Source organism: Psammomys obesus, unplaced genomic scaffold (genome assembly GCF_907164565.1).
Source record: "Psammomys obesus unplaced genomic scaffold, mPsaObe1.curated_primary_1811, whole genome shotgun sequence".
In the NCBI taxonomy this organism is placed as follows: domain Eukaryota; kingdom Metazoa; phylum Chordata; class Mammalia; order Rodentia; family Muridae; genus Psammomys; species Psammomys obesus.
Window position 1 is genome coordinate 22,288,594 of NW_026596064.1, and position 22,880 is coordinate 22,311,473.

General features: G+C 43.4%; 1 protein-coding gene across 3 annotated transcripts in view; it reads right to left on the reverse strand.

Moving 5' to 3' along the window:
- Positions 1–22,374, reverse strand: part of Gramd1c (GRAM domain containing 1C) — a 70,398-nt gene extending 48,024 nt beyond the window's left edge. The window contains exons 1-3 of one of the 3 annotated variants that reach the window (XM_055625039.1): positions 22,289–22,374; positions 18,854–19,003; positions 5,368–5,452 (exon numbers count right to left, since the gene is read on the reverse strand). In XM_055625039.1, coding sequence (XP_055481014.1) covers positions 5,368–5,452; positions 18,854–19,003; positions 22,289–22,315 — 262 coding nt within the window. In that variant the 5' untranslated portion in view covers positions 22,316–22,374. Of the gene's footprint in view, positions 1–3,309; positions 3,407–5,367; positions 5,453–5,541; positions 5,629–18,853; positions 19,004–22,288 lie in introns of those variants that run through there. The other 2 variants (XM_055625040.1, XM_055625042.1) reach the window with 2 other exon arrangements.
- Positions 22,375–22,880: the final 506 nt, after the last annotated feature.

Genomic DNA, 22,880 nt, shown 5'->3' on the forward strand with positions numbered 1-22,880 from the left:
TTTTGTATTTCATATCCAGAAGAGCTACTAATTTTTTTTTTTGAGTTAATTTTGTATCCAGCCACTTTGCTGAAGGTGTTTATCAGCTGAAGGAGTTCTCTGGTTGAATTTTTGGGGTCACTCAGGTATACTATCATATCATCTGTGAATAGTGACACTTTGACTTAGATAAGGTCTCTATGTAGCTTCCATTGGTAAGGAACTCGTTGTGTCTTAGGCTGCTCTGAAACTTGGTATCCTCTGCCTCACAGTGATAGACTTGCAGGCATGTATCACCATGGCTAGATCACGTTCCAGTTTATGTTTAATCAATCAAAAACTGCTTGTTTTAGTCTTCCGCCTTTGTGGACAGGTATTTTTAGTTGGCAAGAGATTTTATACTGGATTATTATTCTGTTTGTACCTCTTCTTTGTTCACTTAGAAAATCAGAGAACTCAAAAAGTAAGTTTTGAGCATCACCAAGCAAAAGAACAGTCTCCTAGACAATTCTTTTAAAGGAGTAAACAAATTAAAAAAAAAAAAAAAAAAAAAAAAAAAAAAACCAGTGCATAGGATTGTTGCAAATTGAAAGGGATAAGCTAGACCTGTGTTTATTTCCTCCCCTTTTAGAAACTTCTTTTGACAAGACAAAGAGGACATTTAATCAATTAAATTCAAAACAGTGCTTGGGCGAGGTGGGGCCATATACGAGCAGATGGAAAGATTTTCTAATGTTTTAGAAGGCAGGAAGCAGAGGCCGGTGAATAAACCCTCATATAAATGAATGACTAGAGCCCTCAGCTCTGAGACATCCACGCCTCAATCTCTGCTAAGTGAAGGCAGGTCCATGAGCACGCCTCTCTCCACCTTCCCGCACATGGACAAGAGTGCTCATGGGTAGGCAGAGGTATACACCGCCAGAGGGAAGCCACTCCAACTGCTTCCCCAGTCTCCTCCTCCATTCACAGTCACAGACTACACAGTACACATCCTTCCTCACACTGGCCTAACCCTGCCAACTCAGACCAAATCATTTCAAGGTTGAAATAACTTTCTAACAAGGAAAGACAATTTAAGCTTTTCCGTTGTGTAATTTGGGCTGTCTGTTACTTCAACTTTGACTGCAACTATCTGTGAAAAGATCTGAGCAGGCTGGATAGACTTCTGACTTCTAAAAGCTAAGGAGAACCAGGCGATGTTGGCTCTGGTAGGTGGATCTGTCTCTGAGTTTGAGGCCAGCCTGGTCTACAGATCAAGGAATGAGTTACAGGACAGCCATGGCTGCACAGAGGAACCTGCTTCAAAAAACAAAACAAAGACCTATTGAATATGGGGCTGGAGAAATGACTCAGTGGTTAAGAGTACTTGCTGCTCTTGCAGAGGACCCGGGTTCTGTTCCCAGCACCACAAAGCAGTTCACAACCACTTATAACTTCAGTTTAGAGGACTGGGTGCCCTTCTCTGACCTCTCATACACCAAGCTATTAAAAATACCAAATGTGGGTTCATTAGCACAGACACCAAATGGGTTTTCATTGGTGACAGTAACGCTTTATTCACCAGTATGTCAGACAAAGCTCTCCTCACCCATACAGGTGTGGAGAATGAGAACTGAGGCCACCTTAACTTTAGGCATGTACTTACTTAGTTCCCTAGATCACAGCTGCTGCTGCTTCTTCCTCCCCCTTCCCCTCCCTCCTTTTTGTCACTCGTGACCTCTAATTTGCCAAATCCAAATGATTAATTTCCTTTGTTTTCTGTACATTGGTGTTTTATGTACATCGGGTGCCCTGGAACCGGAGCTGCAGACAGCTGTGAGCTGCTGTGCAGGTGCTGGGCCATCTCGTGTTTTGAGACAGGGTCTCTCACCAAAGCTGAAGTTCATCAATTTGTCTAGGATTACTGGCCATGAGCCTCACTGACTGGTCCGTTTCCCTGCCCGCCTGCTCCCACCCCACTGCTGGGGGATAGGAGAGCCTCCCCACGCGAGGCTTCTGTATGGGTTCTAGGACCCAGATTCAGGTCTTCGTGCTTGTTCAGCAGATGCTTCTCCAGTGGAGCCATCTTTCCTGCCCCTAAATTCTGAAATTTTAAGTTTTAGCAAACATATAAATTATCTAAACATGCTTAGGGGTCTGGGAGACTATTGCTCCTGCAATAGTCTTAATTTAATTATTCAGGCATTTATTCATAGCCATATGGACTCGCAGATATTTATTTGATTCTTCAGGCTGTTATCCCAAATCATTGTTATTTTGTTGCTTAAGATATTATAACTTTGACCATCGGGAGCTGTTTCAAGTTGTTCCGTGTTTTCGTTTTCTTAACCCACTGCTGACATTGTAACGGTAACATGCCCCATCCTCACTGGTCTGGCGTTGCTACTGCTCCAGCAGTTTCTTCAGGGAGAGCCGTGTTTAAGAAACCAAGACCTGCGTTCTAGACACATTCCCTTCTGCTACAGTCTCAGCAGACAGAGATAGGGAAAAGACAGGCGGGGTCAGCCCACCATAGCCATGGCTTCTTCCTCCTCAGATTAAATCACAAAAGTATGTTTAAATGTTTCTGTTAAAGGGAACGGCATCTGCACTGAACACGCGCAAACTTTTTTCAGGTCACTATTCGCTAAACAATATATATGTACATGTAACAACCATTTACATTGAGTGAGCCAAATAGTAATCTGGAGATGATTTAAAGTACATAAAAGAATGTGCTCTGGGTCCATGTAAATGCTATCCTATTTTACACAGGAGCTGCAGTATTCATGGACCTTGGTGTCTGAGGGGACTTCCAGGAGCCAGCCTCCTGAAATATCAAAGGGCAACTATCCATATACTAACCCATTCTTGATTGTCACTTCACTCGTTTATGACAGTTAGTTTCATTTGCACGATTAGCACTCTATCCTGGGATGTCCCTGATACTTTGATTATTTTTAAAAGATGTAAGCAACAAAGATCCTCAACAAAGATGTGGCCAATTAATAGTCATGTGGTCACCACCAAAATACCATACAGAACCATCCCGGCACCTCAGAAAGCTCGTTCCCTATGCGCCACTCTCCCCTTTACATCCGTTCCTAACACATCTACATTAAACGTGTGAGCTGTACCAGTCAGAAAAGTGCAAATATGTAACTTTTTGAAAATAAGCACACACACTGAAAATGTATAAAAGACAAAAAAAAAAATTATACAGATAGAAGGGTCATTCTTTTCTCTGCATTTTCCTGTGTGGCTTTTCAGTCTTACAATGAGTATAATTCACTATACAATGAAATTAATATATTTCAAAAAGGCAAAACTCACGAGGTGGTAATAACACACCTGTATTTGGAAGGCGGAGGAAGGAGGATATCTCCAAGTTTGAAGCCAGCTGCTCTACATAGAATGTTCCAGGGCAGCAGAGGTACATTGCAAGATCCTGTCTCAACAAAACAAAACAAGGTAGGAATGAACAGGAAGGGTTTCTGTGAAAAGTTTTAAGTGTGAGGCTAACAAGAACATTTGTAACATGTGCAAAAAAGTTGTAATTATTTTTAACAATTAACACTTAACATTCCATTACCACACAAACACAACTACCTCTCCTTTCCTTCAAAATCCTTCCATACCCCACCACCACTTTTCTCTCAATTTCATACATGAAATTTCTATCATGAAAATATGGGGGTGGTGACACATGTCTGTTATCACAGCACTTGGGAGGTAGAGACAGGAGGTTCAGGAGTTCAGGGCCATCCCCAGATACATACTGAATTTGAGGCCAACCTGGATGCATAAGACCTGTCATGAGTTCCCAGAAGCCATTTAAAAATCTGGCTGTGGGGGCCGGAGTAATAGCTCAGTGGTTAAGAGCACCGCTACTCTCCCAGGGGACCCAGGTTCGCAACCTGGCACCCATGTGGTGGCTCACTGTAGGCTTAAGATTATTGTGTAATTCAAATGCTGATTTCTGTACCCTCCCCCATATCTTGTTGCAATTCTTGCTCTAAGAATCTCCTGCCTCAATGTTACGGGAACACTGCTTCCCAATTGTCCCTTGATAGGCCAATAAAGCAGTTTATAGCCAATCGCTGCGTAGGGGAGAAAATAGGGCTGGACTTCCTGCCAGCCCGGGGAGGAGTTAGAGGAGGAATGAAGGGATTCTGCCATAGGAGAGGTCCAGGTGACATGAGGAGAGGAGCTGGAGCAGGCAAAGCTGCAAAGCGTGAGTATCTCTGAAATGTCCTCTGGTAGGAAATAAGATTAGCTTAAAGGTTTAAGAATAAAGTAATAACTGCTCAGTTATTGTTTTGTGGAGCTTATTATTAAACAAACATAAAAGAGTCTTAATTTTTTGTGTGATAACTAGGTTAAGAGAGAAATTGAGAAAAAAACAACAACACAGTTTTAGAAAAATAACAACCATCTGTAACTCTTAAGGGCTCTGATGCCCTCTTCTGGCCGCAGTAGGTACTGCACACATATGTAGCAAGAAACATACTCAGGCAAACACCTATTTACACAAAAATAATTAAATTAAATTAAATTAAAAACGTTTAAAGCGAAGTGTGGTGGTGTGCTTAGAATTTCAGCACTGGGAAAGAAGACAGGAGGAATGTAGCCAATCAGTGAGCTTCAGGTTCAATGAGACCCAGTCACAAACATAAGATGAGTTAATTTGAAAGACTTTCCATATTGGTCCCTGGCCTCCATACACTCATACACCTACATTCCAGTGAACCCACATACATATATATGTATATATATAATATATGTACATCTATGTGTTTGCACAAATATTTTGTGCACACATATTTACAAACATATTTACATTTTTATATACATATATTTACATATATGTTTGTACATACATGCAAATATATGTTCAAACATATATATATGAACACATAAACACACATACAAATATATGTACAAACACAAATACACATAATAAAGCATTTCTGTAACAAAATGACTAAGTTTCTTACAGGAAAGCCTAGCACATACAAAAACTCCACGTGAAACATAACATGAATAATGACTTATTCCTAAATTTATCTCTAGAGCATTATTAAATTGCTCTTTCAGTGCACTTGTTGAAAAGTGTATTTTTCTCAGGAGAGTTACTGCACGATGAGCATCAAATCTAAATGTCCCTTACAAAGCCACATATAGAGGAACCGGAAGAAACCATGAGCACAGACTTCTGCTTAGTTAGTCCGTAGCACCTCACAGGTCAGAAATCACCAGTGCCCTAGTTACACTTGGCTGAAGCGTGTCGCCCTGTAAAACAGGACACTGCTCTTCTTAAGAAGCCGTCCCTGTCTAGCATGAAGGCCCAAGGTTTCTCTCCATATGATCGTCCGCCACATCTGTCTGTGTCTGAGGGGCTCTGAGTACCTGCTATCAACTTTTCTGATTCAGGCAGGTGTGTGAACTGCTGTTTGTATTCCTCATTCCTGTCTTTGTAGGTAGAACTTGAGATCTGAAACAATAAAAAGATTAGATTTCTGTTTACTTACGGTTGTGATAGCTTAGACAGCACATTCCAAATGAAATGTAAAAATCACATACTTTCTGTCAACATTATGTCCTTATATGAAAGCAGCACAAACATCTCAAAAGCCATCAGTGTGATGGTTCTGCGAATGCGGGACAGGCTCTGAAAGCTAGGAGCTGTGTTGACAAAAGGAGGTGGGGCTGGTGCGGAGGGAGCAGAAAGCCGGTGGTTTAGAAGTAGAAGGGAAAACCCTGAAGTTATCGGGGCAGTCTGAGGTCCCAACTGGAACAAGCCACGTGGCAGATTAGCAAGGGCCGTGGCCTTGGATCTAGAAGGAAAGGAGGCCCTGTGGGCTTTGCACTGTTTATGTGCTTCTACCGAACCTAGCTGCAGACACGAGGAGCAGACGGGAGAGCAAGCTTGAGCTACCTCCACATTCCTGCCTAGACACACAACACTGTGGAATCTGGGACGGGTGAGAAGAGCCTGAACCTTGGCCACATTACCTAATGTGCACACAGATCTGTCACAATAGAAGGAAAGGCCTTTCTGGGTCTTGCATCTGAGCCAATCATTGGCAGTCACTTGTCAATAGATAGTCAGCCTTACAAAGAAAAGAAAATCAGTAATAAATACAGCAGAGATATTTGTTCTCACATGCCACACGACACAGTGAGGTTTACTCTAGGCAAGTTCTTAAGTAAACAAAGTCAACAGTGACAATCCTTTGGGCAAAGAGAAAGTGCTCGGAATCCAGAGGTGCTAATGAGACAGGCTGGTGGGGCAGAGGGGGAGACCTGGAGGCCTGTGAAAAAGCCTTACAGAACTGGCATGTAGGAAAAGCACGCCAGCAGAGAAGAAGGCTGGAAGTCCCAGCTGAGGCAAACGCAAACCAACCCAGGCCACTGGCATAGGGGCAGAGGCACTCCAAAGTCTCCGGAAACAGTCCGTGGCTCATAATAATAATAACCCTCACCCCTCCGGTGGCAAGTTAAGACAATGATATGACAAGTGCCACATAAACTTCTACTCAGAGCTACAGCGACAGACAAAGTGTGCCCAGAGGGGCTGGCTCCTTTGTGAAATGATACCACTAAGCCTGCTCCAGCCCGACTCCTCCTCTGGAAGTTCATCTTTCTTAATACATTCTCTTATTTTTGCTAAATATTAATCGAAATGTCTCTAGAGACTTCTTTGTAGCAGGACTCAGGGCCCCGGAACCCCTCTGGAGCTATCCTCTAATCCTCAGTATCACTAGTGTACCATTTGAATTAGCCAACTGGCAGGAAAAATTATAAAACATGGGGAGCAACAGAAAGAAAAGAAAAAAAAAAAAAACAAAAACAAAACAACAGTTCAATAAAAACAATTCCTTTCCAGGTAGTGGATTTAATTGCTTAAGACATCAAAGAAATTATTCCCCAAATGTGCAAAGAACAAGAGAAAACCATGCTTGACCAATTTACGGGCCTATGAGATGGATCAGGGGGTTGTCCTAGCTTCAGCTCTGACTTGACAGCTCAGAGCCGCCTGGGATGAAAGCTCGATTGAGGAATTGCCTAGGTCAGATTAGCCCGGGGGCATCTGTGAGGTGGACCTGTGGTGTATGAGAAAGCTCTCTGAGCATGAGCCCGTGAGCTTTCATGGTTTCTGCTTTGAGTTCCCACTTGAATTCCTCACCCGACTTCCCTCAGTGATGAACTGATACCTGGAAGAATGAGCCAAATAAAGCCTTTCCTCCCTAAGCTGTTTTTGTTTGTCCCAGCAACAGAAATAATACTAGAACAGGGCTAAATGTACTTGCTTCCAAACCTGATGAGCTGAGCTCAATATCCAGGACCCAAACGGTGGAAGGAGAAAACAGACTCCCACAGGTCAGCCTCTGGCCTCCACATACATACATACATACATACATACATACATACATACATACACACACACACATCTCTCTCTGTCTCTCTCCCACATACATACACAGACATACATGCTCACCCATGTACACATGTATACCTTAAAATATTTTTAAATAAAAATTAACATAATAGCCTAAAGTATTTGGCACACAAATAAATAAATGGAGAATAAAGGAACAAAAATAACATGAAACACGAACAACAGGCAATAAAATGTCTACTTGTAGTTCCAACCATATTCTATGTATTAATGTAATCATATAGCATAACAGATGTTAGAATGAAAATGGGAGAAAGCAAAGGTCTGGGATAATTTAAGTGCCATGCTCAAGAACTCAGAAGAGAAAAAATACATTTTTTAACTAAAAAAAAAATTACGGGTAATAATTAAAAGAATAAATTGGTTTTTAATTGAAACACAAAAACAACAGAAATAAAAATGAGAGAGATCATTTAAAACAACCAAGTGGTAAAAATTTTAGCAAGACTGATGAAAAGAGAGACACGCTATGAATTATTAGTTATTAATAATTAAACAGGATAACACTGTAAACACTACAGATCTCAAAGGAAATAAGGGTGAACCCACATTCCCCTACACATATAAATGTATTGCCTTGGAGGAACACCCGAAAAATACCCCAACTGCTAAAACTCACTCAGCATGAAATAGTTCAGTTAAGTTGGCCCACAACCTACAATGAAATTGAATTTACAATTTCAAATTTCCCAAGACAGAACTCTCCAAGACTACATGGTTTCACTGGAGCAATCTTGAATGTTTAAAAACTCAATTCTAGCTCTGCGCAATCCTTTCCAAATATTAAGTTAGAAAAGAGTAAATCTCAATCCCTTGTATGAAGCAAGTATTACTCTAATATCAAAACTAGATAAATACATTACAATGACAGAAAAAAACGACCGCAGGAGCACAGATGCAAAAATCCTTAGAATGTGAACAAATTCCCTTCAGCAACATGAAAAACGAGTAATACAGCATGACCCAGGGACCCATGGCTGGCTTCAAGGCAAAAGCTGAGCAATGAGATCAGCTGAAAACAGAAAAAAAAAAAAAAATCACATCAATTCCCTTGATATGGAACTAATATTTGACCTAACTCAATGTCTACTGTAATTAAAACAAACAAATTACCCCCAAAGCAGGAATACAAAGAAACTCACTCAACTCAAAAAAAAAATCTACAAATTATCTATACTTTATAAAATATTGTAAAGGTGAAAACTTGATTCACACAATAAATTGAGATTTGCTCTTTTTACATCTTAATATTGGAAAAGGTTATGCAGAACTAGAATTGAGTTTTTAGGTATTTTAGGATTTCTCAGCGAAACCATCAAGGCTTGAAGATTGCCTCAGTTCTGTTGGTATGATGGTTTGAATCAAACCTCAAATTGCAAATTTTAGAAACTACAATCCCAGTACTTGAGAGGCTGAGGCAGGAGGATCACCACAAGTTGGAGTCTTGGGCTATCCAGTGAATTCCAGGCCTGCTTAGGTTATAAATAAGATTTCACACACGTGTACGTATGCATCAATGCCCAGGACAAAACAAACTCCCCCACTCCCCACTACAATTCCGAGAGCTGCTGACACTCCAGTGTGCTGGTTCTGTTGTCATGGAGGTAGGTTAGTTACAAGACAGTTGACTTCTTACAAAACAAGTTTGCCCTCATTTGTTCATCCATCCTGCCTGGTCATAGGGAGACTGAGACAAGTCAGATACAAGATAAACAATCAGGCTCCACACTGCGGCCTCACGAACTGCAGACACTCGAAAGCTCTGGAACTGGGAGATACTTTTTTTTTCTTCTTTTTATAAATTAGCTTGCCCATGATCTCATTATAGCTACAAAGAGTAATAGATGATTTATATGCCATGTTCTCAACCAAAAGGTTTTTCTATTAAAGTCTATATACAATGTATTTTGATCTTATTCATTTCCATCCCCACCACCTTCCAGATCCTCTCCACTTCCCACCCAACTTTATTTTCTTTCCCTCTCTCAAAAAACAAGAGAGCCCAAAGAAAATCAAAACAAAGAAAAAAAAAACCCAATAAAACAAAAAGTGCAAAACAAGTTTAATTAATTAATTAAAAGTTATGAATTTTCCTCCCTTTATTTCTTTGGAAAACTGCATGTCAACTCTTACACAGGAAGATCTGTTTTTGCCATCAGATTGTACTTTTGCGAGTAGGGCATGAGACAGGGTTTCTCTGTGTAGCCCTGACTGCCCTGGAACTCACTCTGTAGACCAGGTTGGCCTTGAACTCCCAGAGATCCACCTGCCTCTACCTCCCAAGTGCTGGGATTAAAAGCATGTGCCCCCATGCCCAGCCAAACTGTACTTAAAAAAAAAAGATTTAATTGTGGGAAGGGAAATATGTACCTTTGAGTGTGGATCCCCTGAAGCCGGAGTCACAGGTGTTTGTGAAGTGTCACACAGGTGCTGGGAACTGAAGAGCCTCCTGTGACAGCAGTCCACACTCAGTGCTGGGCCACCTCTCGTCACAAACTGCACTCTTTGGTGTCCTCAGGGTCCCCCATCTCAAGTGCAATAGCCAGATACCCCATCTTCCCTTAGCCCAAAGCAGTACCCTCCCTAATAAACTTCCTCCACTTACCTTTGTGAACGCTAGTTTCTCTTCCTACCACCTCATTATCTAAATTTGTCTTTTTATATATATATAATTTCTGTTCTTGTAAATTTGAGATTCTAAACTTCAAAGTCCACACTTTTCTTTTAGGTCCTATTTTGCCTGAAATGGTTCCAATTCACTCTACAAACCTACCCTTAAAGAGTATCCATGCTTCAAGTCTCACAAATTAATTTCAGCTTTAGCCCCTCCTGAGATTTGAGTCATGATCCCATAGTTTATTAGACCGTTCTACTCAAGTGATCAATATGCATTTCTGTCACCAAACAAACAAACCCTTTGGTTAGCCTGCAAACCTTCTGCTCTGGTCTTTTCCTTCTCTGAAGGGTGCTTCCATTTACCCAGCTGCACTGAAAATCCTAGGGTCGGTTTCTTCAGTCTCTTTCCCTCACTCACTATACCCACCTCCTCAGCAGGCTTCAGACCAGCCTTCTGCATCAGCACCCTTCCACACCCTCCCAAACCATTCCCTTTTCTGTTGCAAATGACTCGTTCTCTCTCTCTCTCTCCTGCCTCCTCCACTAGGACCTTCTCAGTGCAGCTTTGCTTGGACCTCCTAGCTAACGTTACTTCTTCCCCTCAATTCTCTGCGATCTTTTATTGTTTTCATAGCTCCTATTACTACTTGCCATAACATATTTGCTTATTTGTAAACTATCCATCTGACTGAAACCTCTAGGGTGGTTGTGATACTGTCTGCGTCGCTTAGAACAGCGGTTCTCAACCTGTGGGTTGCGACCATCAGAAAGCACGTATTCCTGACAGTCTTAGGCACTGAGACACCGTGGCTCAGTAGCAAAATTACAGTCATGAGGTAGCAATGAAAATGATTTTATGGTTGGGAGTCTCCACAACATGAAGACCTGTATTAAAGGGTCGCAGCATCAGGGAGGCTGAGACCCACTGACCTGATGATATAGCAAAGACAAGCTTCAGCATCATCCATTTGCTGTCTACATTTACCACTTCTAACGTGGTGACTCGGCTCAGGTATCCTTAAGGTAGCCTGGGAGAGCTTCCCTGAGCCTCCTGATTCTCGTCTCCCTTCAAGAGCAGAGTTTACGCCTGTCCTCTGCCCTTGCTCATTCTCTATGCCCATCTTCTGCCGGAAGATGCTCTTTTGTCCCCTTATGTCTGAAGCTGGATCCATTGTTCCCTTATATCTGCAGCTGTTTAGTTCCCGCTCTCTCAGTGGTACAATCTGATTTATACGTATATGATTTTCTACTTCTCTTTCTTCAGTTTTCATTTTCTACTGTACCATTTAATCATTATTTTAATGAACATGTATTTCTTATTTAGCCCTTGTATTTGTTGTTTTTAAAATCTGCCTGGCATTTTTAAATTTTATTATCCGTTTATATTTTTATCTATTTTGGCTAAGGCCTTACTTGGGGATTCTTTTTTTTATTTGGCAGGTCTATGTAGCCAATCTGAGGCCTTGTAAATGCAAGGCAGTGCTATCCGCTGAGCTACAATCTCCCCAGCTATTCCATAGCTGTATTCTGTAAGTTTTGGAACCCAGTGTGTCACTTGTCAAATTTCCTTCTGCTCATTACTAGAGTATTATAATTCAATCCCCAAACTCACTCCCACCCCCACCTAAGCCTGGCTTAGCCAAATGAGTGTCTTCAGTTTGAAGATGTAGGTAGATTTCTTTCCTTGCCAACATTTCACAGAAGGTGCAACTCTACAGGAGTCATGGCTTTATGAAGCACTCTCCATCCTAACCCATGTCAGCTCAAGGCACCATCTCCTATCCTGTGTCAGGCTGCCTGGCTGTTAGCTCACAGGCCAATAACTCTAGCAATTCCTTCGTTCTTCCTTGTAGCCCTTAAATACTTCCTTTGTTATTTGGTAATCTCAGATAATCATTATACACACGTTTGTCACAGGGCTTTGGAAATGGCTGGGAGGGAAAGGGTTCTTTACAGGCACAGGTACTTTCAGATCCCCGGCATCCACATGTAAGAAGCAACGGCAAAGAAGCCACAGCAAACACGTGGAACCCCAGTGTAGCGGGCTGAGGAAAGAGCATGGCAAATCCTGAGGTAGCTTAGCAAAAACAGTAAGCTCCGGGTTCACTGTGACCCTGTCTCAAAAAATAAGGTAGAGGGCCAGCAAGGTGGCTCAGGGGTGAAAGGTACTTGCCTCCAACTAATGACAGGAGTTTGATCCCCAGGTCCCGCAAAGAACAGACTCACACAATCTTATCCTTTAACCAACCACACACCATGGCAGACATGCACACACATGTACATGAACGCACATAACAAAATAAGTGAAATTTAAAACAGATAAGTAAATCTGGGCTAGAAAGATGACTCAGTAGTTAGGAGCTCTGGTGAGTCTTTAAATCCCAGTACCCTCATGGTGGCTCATGACCCTCTATCGTTCCTGGGCATCTGACGCCCTCTTCTGGCCTCCTCAGGCACTGCATCCACGTGGTGCAAAGACAATACCCATACACACAAACTGAAAATAATGAGTACATCTCAAAAAACGTCATTTGAACCTAAAGATATGTCCTAACATGGAAAACAGCATCAGAAGCCATCCAACATCAACCTCTGGCCTTCACACCTGTGTACCCAGGATACCAAAAACACAGCCTGTGTGCGCACGCGGAGTTTACAACCTTATAGTCAGCATTTCTGGATAGTGTTACCAAAATGCCCATTTAAGTTAACCAGGCCCCTCCTCCTCCTGCCAGAATATTAACTCTTTTTTCTTTAGAGTTAAATCTAAAAGTGTTAGAAGATACCTCAATTTAAAAAATAGTGATATATATATATATATATATACACACACATTCTAAATAGAATTCAATTTTTAAAATGAATCGGGAAAAACTACTTTATTCTTTTTTAAGCCATCGTAGCAAAACTCGGCATAGACTTTTTAGGTCTGAATAAATATGGGCAGTCCTTGCCCTGGAAGGCAGCGTGACTCCAGGGCCACTTTTCTCCAAACGTGTCCAAGTGTACCACAAACATGCTAATTAGTCCTCAGCAGCCTCCTTGACAAAATGTATAGTACAGCATTAATTAGTCCTACGCATGCCTATACAACAGGCCTGTCTCCCCACTTTTAAGTAGAAAATATTAGTTGTGAACACGATCACAACTCAGAGACGAAGCACAGAACTCAGATTTCTGGGTCCTCGGACAATTAAGAATACAACTGGACTGTGATCTACCCTTTGGCTTAAAACTTTCTCTGTGCTAATTATTATTTGAGTATAGCGTTTCAGAATGTATGTGTTTTATTTTTAGATGTTTTAGAACAAAAAGACAGAAAGAAATGATTAATTTGAGTTCTATGAACTTAAAAATTTCTTTTACTCCATTTTTTCCCCTATTTTCTTTCTAAATCAATTGTCTAAGATTTACATCCCCTGTAGTCTATGTATATTAGTCAAGGTTTTTAAAAACCACAATGATTTAAAGAAAATATACAGACTTTAATTTTAGTTACAAATTTCAGAAAACTATAATTTGTCCACTTTTAAAATAAAATCATCAATTAGACCAGCTACCATGGAAATGAGTTTTTCACAGTTGACAAACACTTTCAAAGAGGAACTTGATGAAATATCAAAGTAAGAAAGCACGGCCAATGATCAACGCCTTGTTCAAAGAACCATTTTCTAACGATTGCATCCAAACACACACAACACGAAATCCCAGAGGCCCCTTCCGACTCCCACTAGTGGCTGATGGCACTTCACTAACAGAGCTAACTAAACAAACCTGTTGCAGAGATGTCCGCTTGTCCTCTGGGATTTTAATCCACATAGGATAGATCGCTATTTTAGTGGGTAAGAAAAAATAAATAAAACTTTTTTTCCCTTTTGCCACGTACATTTTACTAACACGTAAAAGACAAAAAGCATAAATATTTATTCGCCATTAACTTTATTTTCAATTTTGTTTATCATTTTGGGTTTCATGAGGTAGAGAAGACGACAATAAAAGTCATCTCTCAGATTCTAGGATTAAACACAGCAACTTGTAAAAGTAAATAAATACAAACATAGAAAAGTCCTAGCCTTGGTAACAAGTTAAGCAGGAAGTCTGAAGCTCTCACTGTCAACAACTCAGGAGACTTAATCCTGGTGATACCCTGCATATATGCAGTCTTACAAGAAGGAAGACAAATATTAGTCCATCTGTTTGGCCGCACGCTGTTCGACTGACACCATGCTGTCGGACTGTGTCTCAATCTCTATTTCACAAGTGATGCAACGGAGGTCAGGTGGGCTGCCCCATGTCCTGGAGCATCCTACAGTAAAGCCGGTAGGGGCAGAGAGGACGCCATTCCATTCCCAAAGTTTTGTTTGCAATCTGATTCACTCAGCTGCATCGCGCCGCCCTCTGAGTTCACTGCTGCAGGACAGCTGCCTGCACGAATTATTCTACATCACCGGTTTTCCTTAGCTCTCGGAACATCAAACTTTAACAAGTCTGTGACCTGTTTACCAGGCACCTCCCTAGAGCTGTGCTGTGGTCATGACAGCAGCTCCTCCCATGGGCATGTAGGGTACCAGCAAGACTGCCCCCCCCCAACACACACCACAGAGACCTGCTCTAGTTGTGCATCCCCTGGGAATCCTGTGGGCTGCATGTTGGGTCAGAAATGCAGATAATGGGGGAGAAGCTGCAGGGCTCAGGGCGGGCCACTAGTAGGTGCCGGAGACATGTTCATACAGCACTGGGAGGACATGGCAGGCTGGCGGTGAAGCCCAGCGGTGGAGCTTTGGAGCATTCGAAAGTCCGTGGGTGAGATCCCTGGAATTAAGAGGAGGAAGCAAGGGAGGGACCAGGCAGCCCAAAACGAGGAGTCTGACAAGAAGCGCAGCTTCGCCTGGCCGCACCTCCTGGGAAGAAAGTTTGGTAACCGTGGTGCCAAATGAAAGCAGACCCTTCATCTACTTTTGCCTGAGCCAACCGGCCCGTGAACCCCAGGGGCACACACCCAGTAATCCGCTGAAGAAGGCAATCTCAATTCTAAACTACAAGAAGACTAATTTAGTCTTGCTAAGGGGCGCTTCCTTCCGTCTTTGAACCTTCGCTGTGCGTTTTTCCAGAGCAATCTCTTGTGCTAGTTCACTGTGTTAGAAAGCTATTAGCAAAGCATAAACCATTTATATTTATATTTTTGTTCTATACTTTTTGCCTCCCTGTTTTGTTTCTTTACAATCCAGGCCTTTAATAAGCAAACCTATTGGACCAAGATGTAGAGTTCAGTGGTAGACCACAGAACCAACATGCCCTAGGGTTTGGGTTTTACTTCCATCACTAAAAAAAAAAAAAAAAAATTAAGATTTATTTATTACTTGTTGTATATATCAGTGTTTGCCAGCATATATGCCTGCATGCCAGAAGAGGGCACCAGATCTCATTATAGAATGGTTGTGAGCCACCATGTGGTTGCTAGGAATTGAACTCAGGACCTTTGGAAGAGCAGTCAGTGCTCTTAACCGCTGAGCTATCCCTACAGCTCCCTAAAACTTTTTTAAATAAATAAAATAAACTTCTTAAGAGTTGTATTCTTTAAAAAGACAGACAAATATAACCTTCGTAAAGTGAAAAGACATAGCTCTGGTTTCCTTGGGTCTGAAATGGCCCTAACATTCTTGACTGGGGTTAAATTTTGGGTCTTGTGCCTCATGAGGACATTCCTGACGGGCCACTGGGTCTTCCTGGTGCTGAGTTTGAACTCTGTGAACTCTGCCTTCTTATTGTAGTGTACTGGTTCTGACCTTATCACCACAAGAAAGAAAGGAAGAAAAACCATCAGCAGCATGGGGGGTGGGGTGGGGTCTGTGATATAAACAGGTGGATTCAAAATGGCTGGATCAACTCTCTCTCAGACTTCCCAAACATCTTGGTTTTGGTACAGTTTCTCTTGGTTATGGTACAGTTGTGTGCTGTATAGCAAGTTTCCTTAACAGTGGACTGTTTAAAATCATAAAGATATAGACTACAGACGCTGGGGTGGTGCCATGAGATTACAGTAAGCTAAACCATTCCAACCACCTAGGGATGCGTTTCAGTGTCACACTGTGGTCCACTGCTGTGGCAACACCACTGAAAAGCGACCTCCCGATGCCAGCCGTGCGGAGCTCTAACAGGCACATCTATGGATGGTGCGCCATCAGGGTAAAGGGTGCTACACCACGCGGGTCTGTGCTAGTCCACTTCACGCTGGTCACACGGCGATGAGCTCAGCAACGACGCCTTACTCGGAACATGGGGCTATACTAAAGGGTCATTTGGCTACACAACGCTTGAGTCTTTGAATTGGGCAGCCCAGGCTACGCAACATGAGTGTTTGCTGGCGTTCCCTGCTTCTTCCCATGCGTCTTTATCAAGTTATCACATTGTCAGTCATATAGTCAACCTGCTTAAGCTTATTAAAATATATAAAAACCACATTGAAGAAACTCCAGGTGAAGATGAGAAGAATTATCATATTTATAGCTATGTCAACCCGAACGCTGGTTGATCTGTGCAGGGTCTTTATTGCTTGCTTCTCTTTTCTGGAATGTTCTGGTATTTGGGTAAGTTCCAGAGGGTAAGGAACTCCGGAAAAGTCTCTAAAATTCTCAAGATGTTATTCTGATCTATAAGTTCACTCTACATGAATTTATAGAGAAAATTCCTAAAATGGGACCTAAACTGAGGCAATGAAGACGTTTGATACTTTCAACCTGTGCTTTTCAAACTTTAAGATGTATAAATCATCTGGACATCTTGTAAAAATACAGATCTCAGTGCAGTAATTGGTCCCAAGATTGGATTTTATTCCCGTGGTAAAGGTGCTGGTTGTGCTGTTCCTCCTTCACCTTCAGGAGCATCTAGTGCACATGTATTTCCTGCCTTATTTCTAAACTCTTATTCTGTTGCTCTTTTCTTTGTTACTCTTTTTCTTGCTTTAAGTCATCCAAGAGTAACTATAGCTGCTTAACTCTGGAGGTAGCCCTTGGAGCGCTGAAGGTTCCTAAATTCATAGCTTGAGCTGTAAATACAAGGCTTAGACAGGCATGATGCGAAGAGGGAGAGACCGTGAAATGCTTAGTCCTAAATGGGATGTCTCCGTCAAATCTCTCCCCTCAGAGCTCAGGGAACCCAGATGATGAAGAGGTGGGAAGAATGTAAGAGTCAGAGGAAATGGAGGACAGACACCAGGTGAACAAGGTCCTCTAAATTAATGTGTGAACTCACAGAGTCAGAGGCACATGGTCTATATGGGTCTGCCCAGGTTTTCTGTGTGTATATTATGGCATCCAGTGTACTGTTTTTATGGGGCTCCGCAGTGTGTGAACAAGTGGGTCTTTGATTCTTGTGCCTTCTCTTGGGCTGTTTTCCTTCTGTTGGTTTGTCCTGCCCAACTTTAGTGTGATAGTTTTTGTTTTACGTTATTATATTTTATTACTGTCCCTTAGAAGCCTGTTTCTCTCCTCCTACCTCCCGCTCTGGCCTTTTGAGACATGGTTTCTCTGTGTAGCCCTGGCTGTCCTGGACCAGGCTGACCTCACACTCAGAGACCTACCTGCCTCTGCCTCCCGGGTGCTGGGATTACAGATGTTTGTCACCACCTGTAACTTTGTAATGAGAGAAAGGGAGTGGATTCAGATGGGGGGAGGAGATGGGGGAAGACTGGGAGGAGTGTTGGAAGGGGAGACTGTAATCGGGTTATATTATCTGAGGGGAGAAATCTGTTTTCAATGAAAGAAGAAAAAACAAAGAAAAATAAGAACAAACAGAGAAAGTAAGGTTCAGGAATCCAAGGCTAATCCTAGCTGCATAGCAAATAGGAGGCCGGCCTGGACTACACAGATGCTGTCTCCCCCGCCCCCCACCCCCACCCCCAAAAAAGCCTCTAAATGATGTGTAGATTTTCTAAGTGACCAAGAGTGGTTCCGTTGTGTGAAAAGTCAGTAACAGTAATGCAATGACTTGTAAATTACGAAGTGGATGACAATCTGTGTACTAATAACCTGTTAATTCCGTGCCCTTTTTTTAGTATTCTCGGTGAGACAGAGTACCCAACGAACCAGGTTTCCAATGAACCAGTTCTGGAGCTAAGGGCACTGTGAGACGCTCTTTAAACCCGACTTCCAGTTGTAAGGCATTATATTTCTATCAAATACAAAACAAAAAACAAAAAACAAAAAACAAAAAACAAAAAACAAAAAAAAACCAAAACCAAACCTCATAGGAAAGGCTAGCTTTAGAATGAGTCCATTAAAATAACAAATGTTAGCATTCCGCACCGTGACAGACATGCTCCTCTCTAACACTCTACCATCTCAGCGCGCCTACTGGGAAGCCGTAGTCTCTTTTTATGTGGGGAAACTGGAAGGATAACAGAGTTACACTTAAAACGGATCAGACGCTCCGAACTTCAAACCCCATCTTCTGGCCATTACACACTGCAGAGCACGCATTGTTAAGCCGCGTTTGCCACGGGAACTGATTCCTTAAACGAAAATTACACAAAATAGCTTGTTTCTCGGTAAGACTTAGAAACATAGTTTCTGCGATGTTAGCTTCTTGCCAGAAGCACAACCCAATCGTGAGGCAGTATTGCCGCTAGGAAACGGAATCGGACCTTCGCACGCCATCAACCAGGCAACAGCGCCTCCTAGTGGCCACATGAAAGACCCGGGAGAAATGTCACCGGGTCTCGGAAGTCACAGCATCTACAATCTAGAAGCTAATCGCAACGGATTATATAAACCGTCGCAGAATTAAGGAGAATTTGTATTCAGGATTAAAATATACTACCCAAAAGCTCCAGTCACCGCTCCAGTTGTGTGCGTTCGGTCCCTGTTTTTTGGCCGATACTGTATTATTCTCATCCACAACCGGGCTAGGATTTTCCTCAGCCTCTTCCTGGAGATCCGTGGCAAGGCTTGAATCCCCTTCATTTACTACCTGCAAATAAACGCCAAGAATTTAGTATTTTTTTTGTAATCGACAAATGACATTTTAAAAGAAAAAAAAACATGTCACAAATACATAAATTACTTTTAAGATTGTTTTTAAGCTTTCTGTCCAAAAACGTTTTAAATTGTGCGTGTGTGCGCTGTGTGTGTGTGTGTGTGCCAGGATTGCAAGAAGAAGACAGCTTTCAGGAATCAGTTCTCCCCTTCCATCCTGTGCTCCCTGAGGCTCGACTCTCACGGTCAGGCTTGGGGGCAGTACCCACTAAACTACCCGCCCCTCCAATAAATTAATTTCTTAAGAACAAACATTTGAACACTTAGAAGATGGAAATTGGGGCTGGAGAGATGGCCCGGTTGTCAACGTGCTTCCTGAGCAAGAACGAGGACCCAGAATTAAACCTGAGCCCCCACATATAAATTAGGCATGTGCCTGGTGCTGGGGGACAGGACAGCAAGTGGACCTCGGGGGGCTCAGTGGGCAGTCAGTCTGTTGAATGGTGAGCCCTGGGTTCAACAAGAGACCTTTACCGAAATATACAGTGGGGAGTACTGAGAACGACATTACACGCATGTACACACCACAAACACAAATATGCGCACAAAAGACAAAAACTAATGTTTGCTTCCTACCATTCATCATTTACACATTTGGCAAATATCCACCAACCACTACCACTTGCTAGGTAGGTTAGTGGGTGCTAGAAAGACAAAAATAAGACCAACAAAGTTCTTCGCCTCCAGAGGCTCCTGGTCCGCTATTTAACGATAATTTAAAATTGTTGGACAATAAACAATTTCAAAATACGATGTAATGGGAGTCTGACCACATTCTAGAGATCTCTGAAGGATCTAGAAAGATCTGTAGGATCTAATCTCAGGAATCTACTACAGCCCAGCAACTTAACATGCACGTGAAACCAAGGACGCCTTTAATGATAATAACATAGAAACCTCACAGCTCATTGATAGGCTAGTGAAGAAGCTGTGATGTATAGTAAACATTGGTATTAAAATTAGTGAATCCTGCGTCTCCAGCAGGCCCTAGGCTCCAGTCTAGAGTACTCGGGGAAATGACTTACGCTTTGTGAAGGAAAGGAGACCACTGGGTAGTTGGGCATAAAAGAGCTGTAGTTGGAGGGAAGATGGAAAAGACAGATGGGCTGCAGGTCTTATAAAAGATGGCTCCCCAGGCCTGGTGAACATCTCTATTGCTTGCTGTTACCTTTGCCTCTGCTAGAGCAAGACCATTCCTGGGGGTTACAGCAGAAAGCACACAGGGCACCAGGCAAGAGGATCAAAGGAGTAAGTTGACTCAACTTAAGTGTGGGTTTTTAGACCCTATGAGGTAACCGTGAAAGGACCTAACCCTGATGATACAATTTGCAGCTCTCTGGAGGAAAAGACTCACAGACTGTGACAGGGTGAAGATGACATCCTTTACGTGAAGTACATCCATCACAAGGAGAAGGGATGGTTGGCCTTGGGTACAGAAAGAAGACACAGACAAAAGTCCACAATCTGACCTAGTTAGAAATACAATGCGTATTAAAATAACTTTTTATATGATTCCCTCATCTGACAAATCTTCGGAATAGTTTCTCCAATATTTAAGTACGTGTTTGTTTGTCTAATGTGCATGGTACCTTGTCAACATGTGTGTCTGCGCACTGCGCATGCCTCGTGCCCTCAGATGTCCTGGAACCGGGTTACAGACACTTGTGAGTCACCATGTGGGTGCCTGGAATTGAACCAACCTGGTCCTCTGTCAGAGCAACAAGTGCTCTTAGCCACAGAGCTATCTCTCTGGCCCTATCATTAAAATAACTTACAAAAAATGTTGACGTTTATATCTCCATAACATAGGTTCTGAAGTAACTTCAACACTTAACTGAACCACATCCAGTAGCTTCATGGCTTTCATCCGCGTCAACTAGGTGTCATGACCCTATGACAAAGGTTATCGGGCACGCTTCACTTTGACCTTGGCCATCAAAGCCACTGCCCTAGGCTGGCAAACAGTTCAGCAGGGTAAGGACATTTCCTTGCTAAGCCTAAAGACTTCAGCTCAATACCCAGAACCTGTGAGGGGAAGGGGGGGGGGGGGAGAGAAGCAACTTTACAAAGTATCCTCTCACTTCTACACATGCAACATGGCAAGAGTGTCTGAGAGCACACACACACACACACACACACACACACACACACACACAGGCCCAGCATGGTGGCCTGTTTGTTAGCCCAGCTTCAGGGTAGTGAAGAAAAGCAGGTCCCTAGGCTCCTTGGCCCCCTGACCAGCTACCAGGCTAGCTTAATCTATAAACCCTAGTCTGCTAATCACCTTGCTGTGGGAAGGCCTTTCCTGCCCTCCCCTAGGGACCTCAATTCATTCAGTGATAGACACATAATTTCGCAGCCTTAAGGTTTGCACCCCACCCTTGAGAGTGGTGTCATCAGTTCTGTGGCGGCTGTGTGACTTGGAAAAGTCACTCCGTCACTCTGACTCTGTCTCCTGAACGCCACAGAAGGGATAACATTTTTTTTTCTCCTTACTTGGCTAATAGGTTCACCGTCTAATTCTGACGGCTAGAGTTCACCAGCATCCCATTTCATAACCACGATCTGTGAGCCATCTGAAAGAATGCATTCACTCATTTGTTCATCCAGCAATTATTTGAACCTTTACCCTTCAGTGTACTAAAATTCTTCTCTAAAAGAAAAAACAAACAAACAAACAAACCTTTACACACAACCACCCTAATGCAGCGAGGATCGCGTTGAGAAACGCGAGAAACCCTGCAACAAAAGGCTTTCACCCTAAAGACCAATAACCAGCTTTTTCCATTTGTCAGATTCGGTGGTAAACAAACCACAAGACTAGCTGAAACCGAAAACTTGACTGAGAGCCTGGGGGACCTGAACTTGGTGAGCCCTTTTAGCCCTTTCAGTGAAGGGAGGGACACCAAGTTAAAAATCTCAACAATGGAGCCAGGCTCACTGGGGTCTGGGGCTGAGACATCCGGGCTCGGGCATTTCGTGTGGGGACCCAATTCAAGCACTTAAAGCTCGGGTTCCCTCTGCCGCCCAGCCGGCCACAGGCTCGCGGGAGACAGAGGAAACCGTTTCCTTGGTAACAACTTTCCGAATTCCGCCAAAGAGTGGGGAGGAGAGGGAAGGGAGGGATCAATTATCATAATCGGAGCGGGCTCCGGCGGCCGTTCGGAGGAAACCGCTGGCGAGGCCACCTCTCGGGAAGCTGCCCCTCGGGGCCGCTTACCTGGCGGGCTGTCAGGGCGCCCTCCATCGCGGCGCCCTCCCTCGGCCCCGCGCGCGCGCGTCCCCGCGAGACCCCCGCCGGGAGAGGGCCGGCCGGGCGCGTGCCCGACGCGCGCTCCCGGCGCCGGCCGTGGGAAGGCCGCCTCCGGGATCAGCCCGAGCGCCTTGCGCCCTCTGGCGGCGGTTAGGACTATTGCCTTTGGCGAAGTCCTTCCAGGCTATGGGGATCCCAGCCTTAGCTCCTGCGTCTGTCTGCCCGTGAAAGGCGGGAGGGTTGTTGTTCTTTGATGGGGATTTCCGTGTGGGAAGAAGATAGCGTTCCGCGGACGGTTGTGCTCCGCTGTGAATGCGCTCGATGTCACTGAACTGTACTCTTACACACAGGCAGGGCGGGATAACATGCGCCCACAGACGGAGCGGTAGGGAGGCAGGAAAAACAGTGACTTGAAGATCAGCCTAGGCCACATTGAAGACCAGACTGAGCAACAGGGAGACCCTGTCTCACAGAAGAGAGAGAGACACACAGAGACAGACAGAGACACAGAAAGAGAGGGAGGGAGGGAAGGACGGAGGAGGAGAGGGAGAAACAAACA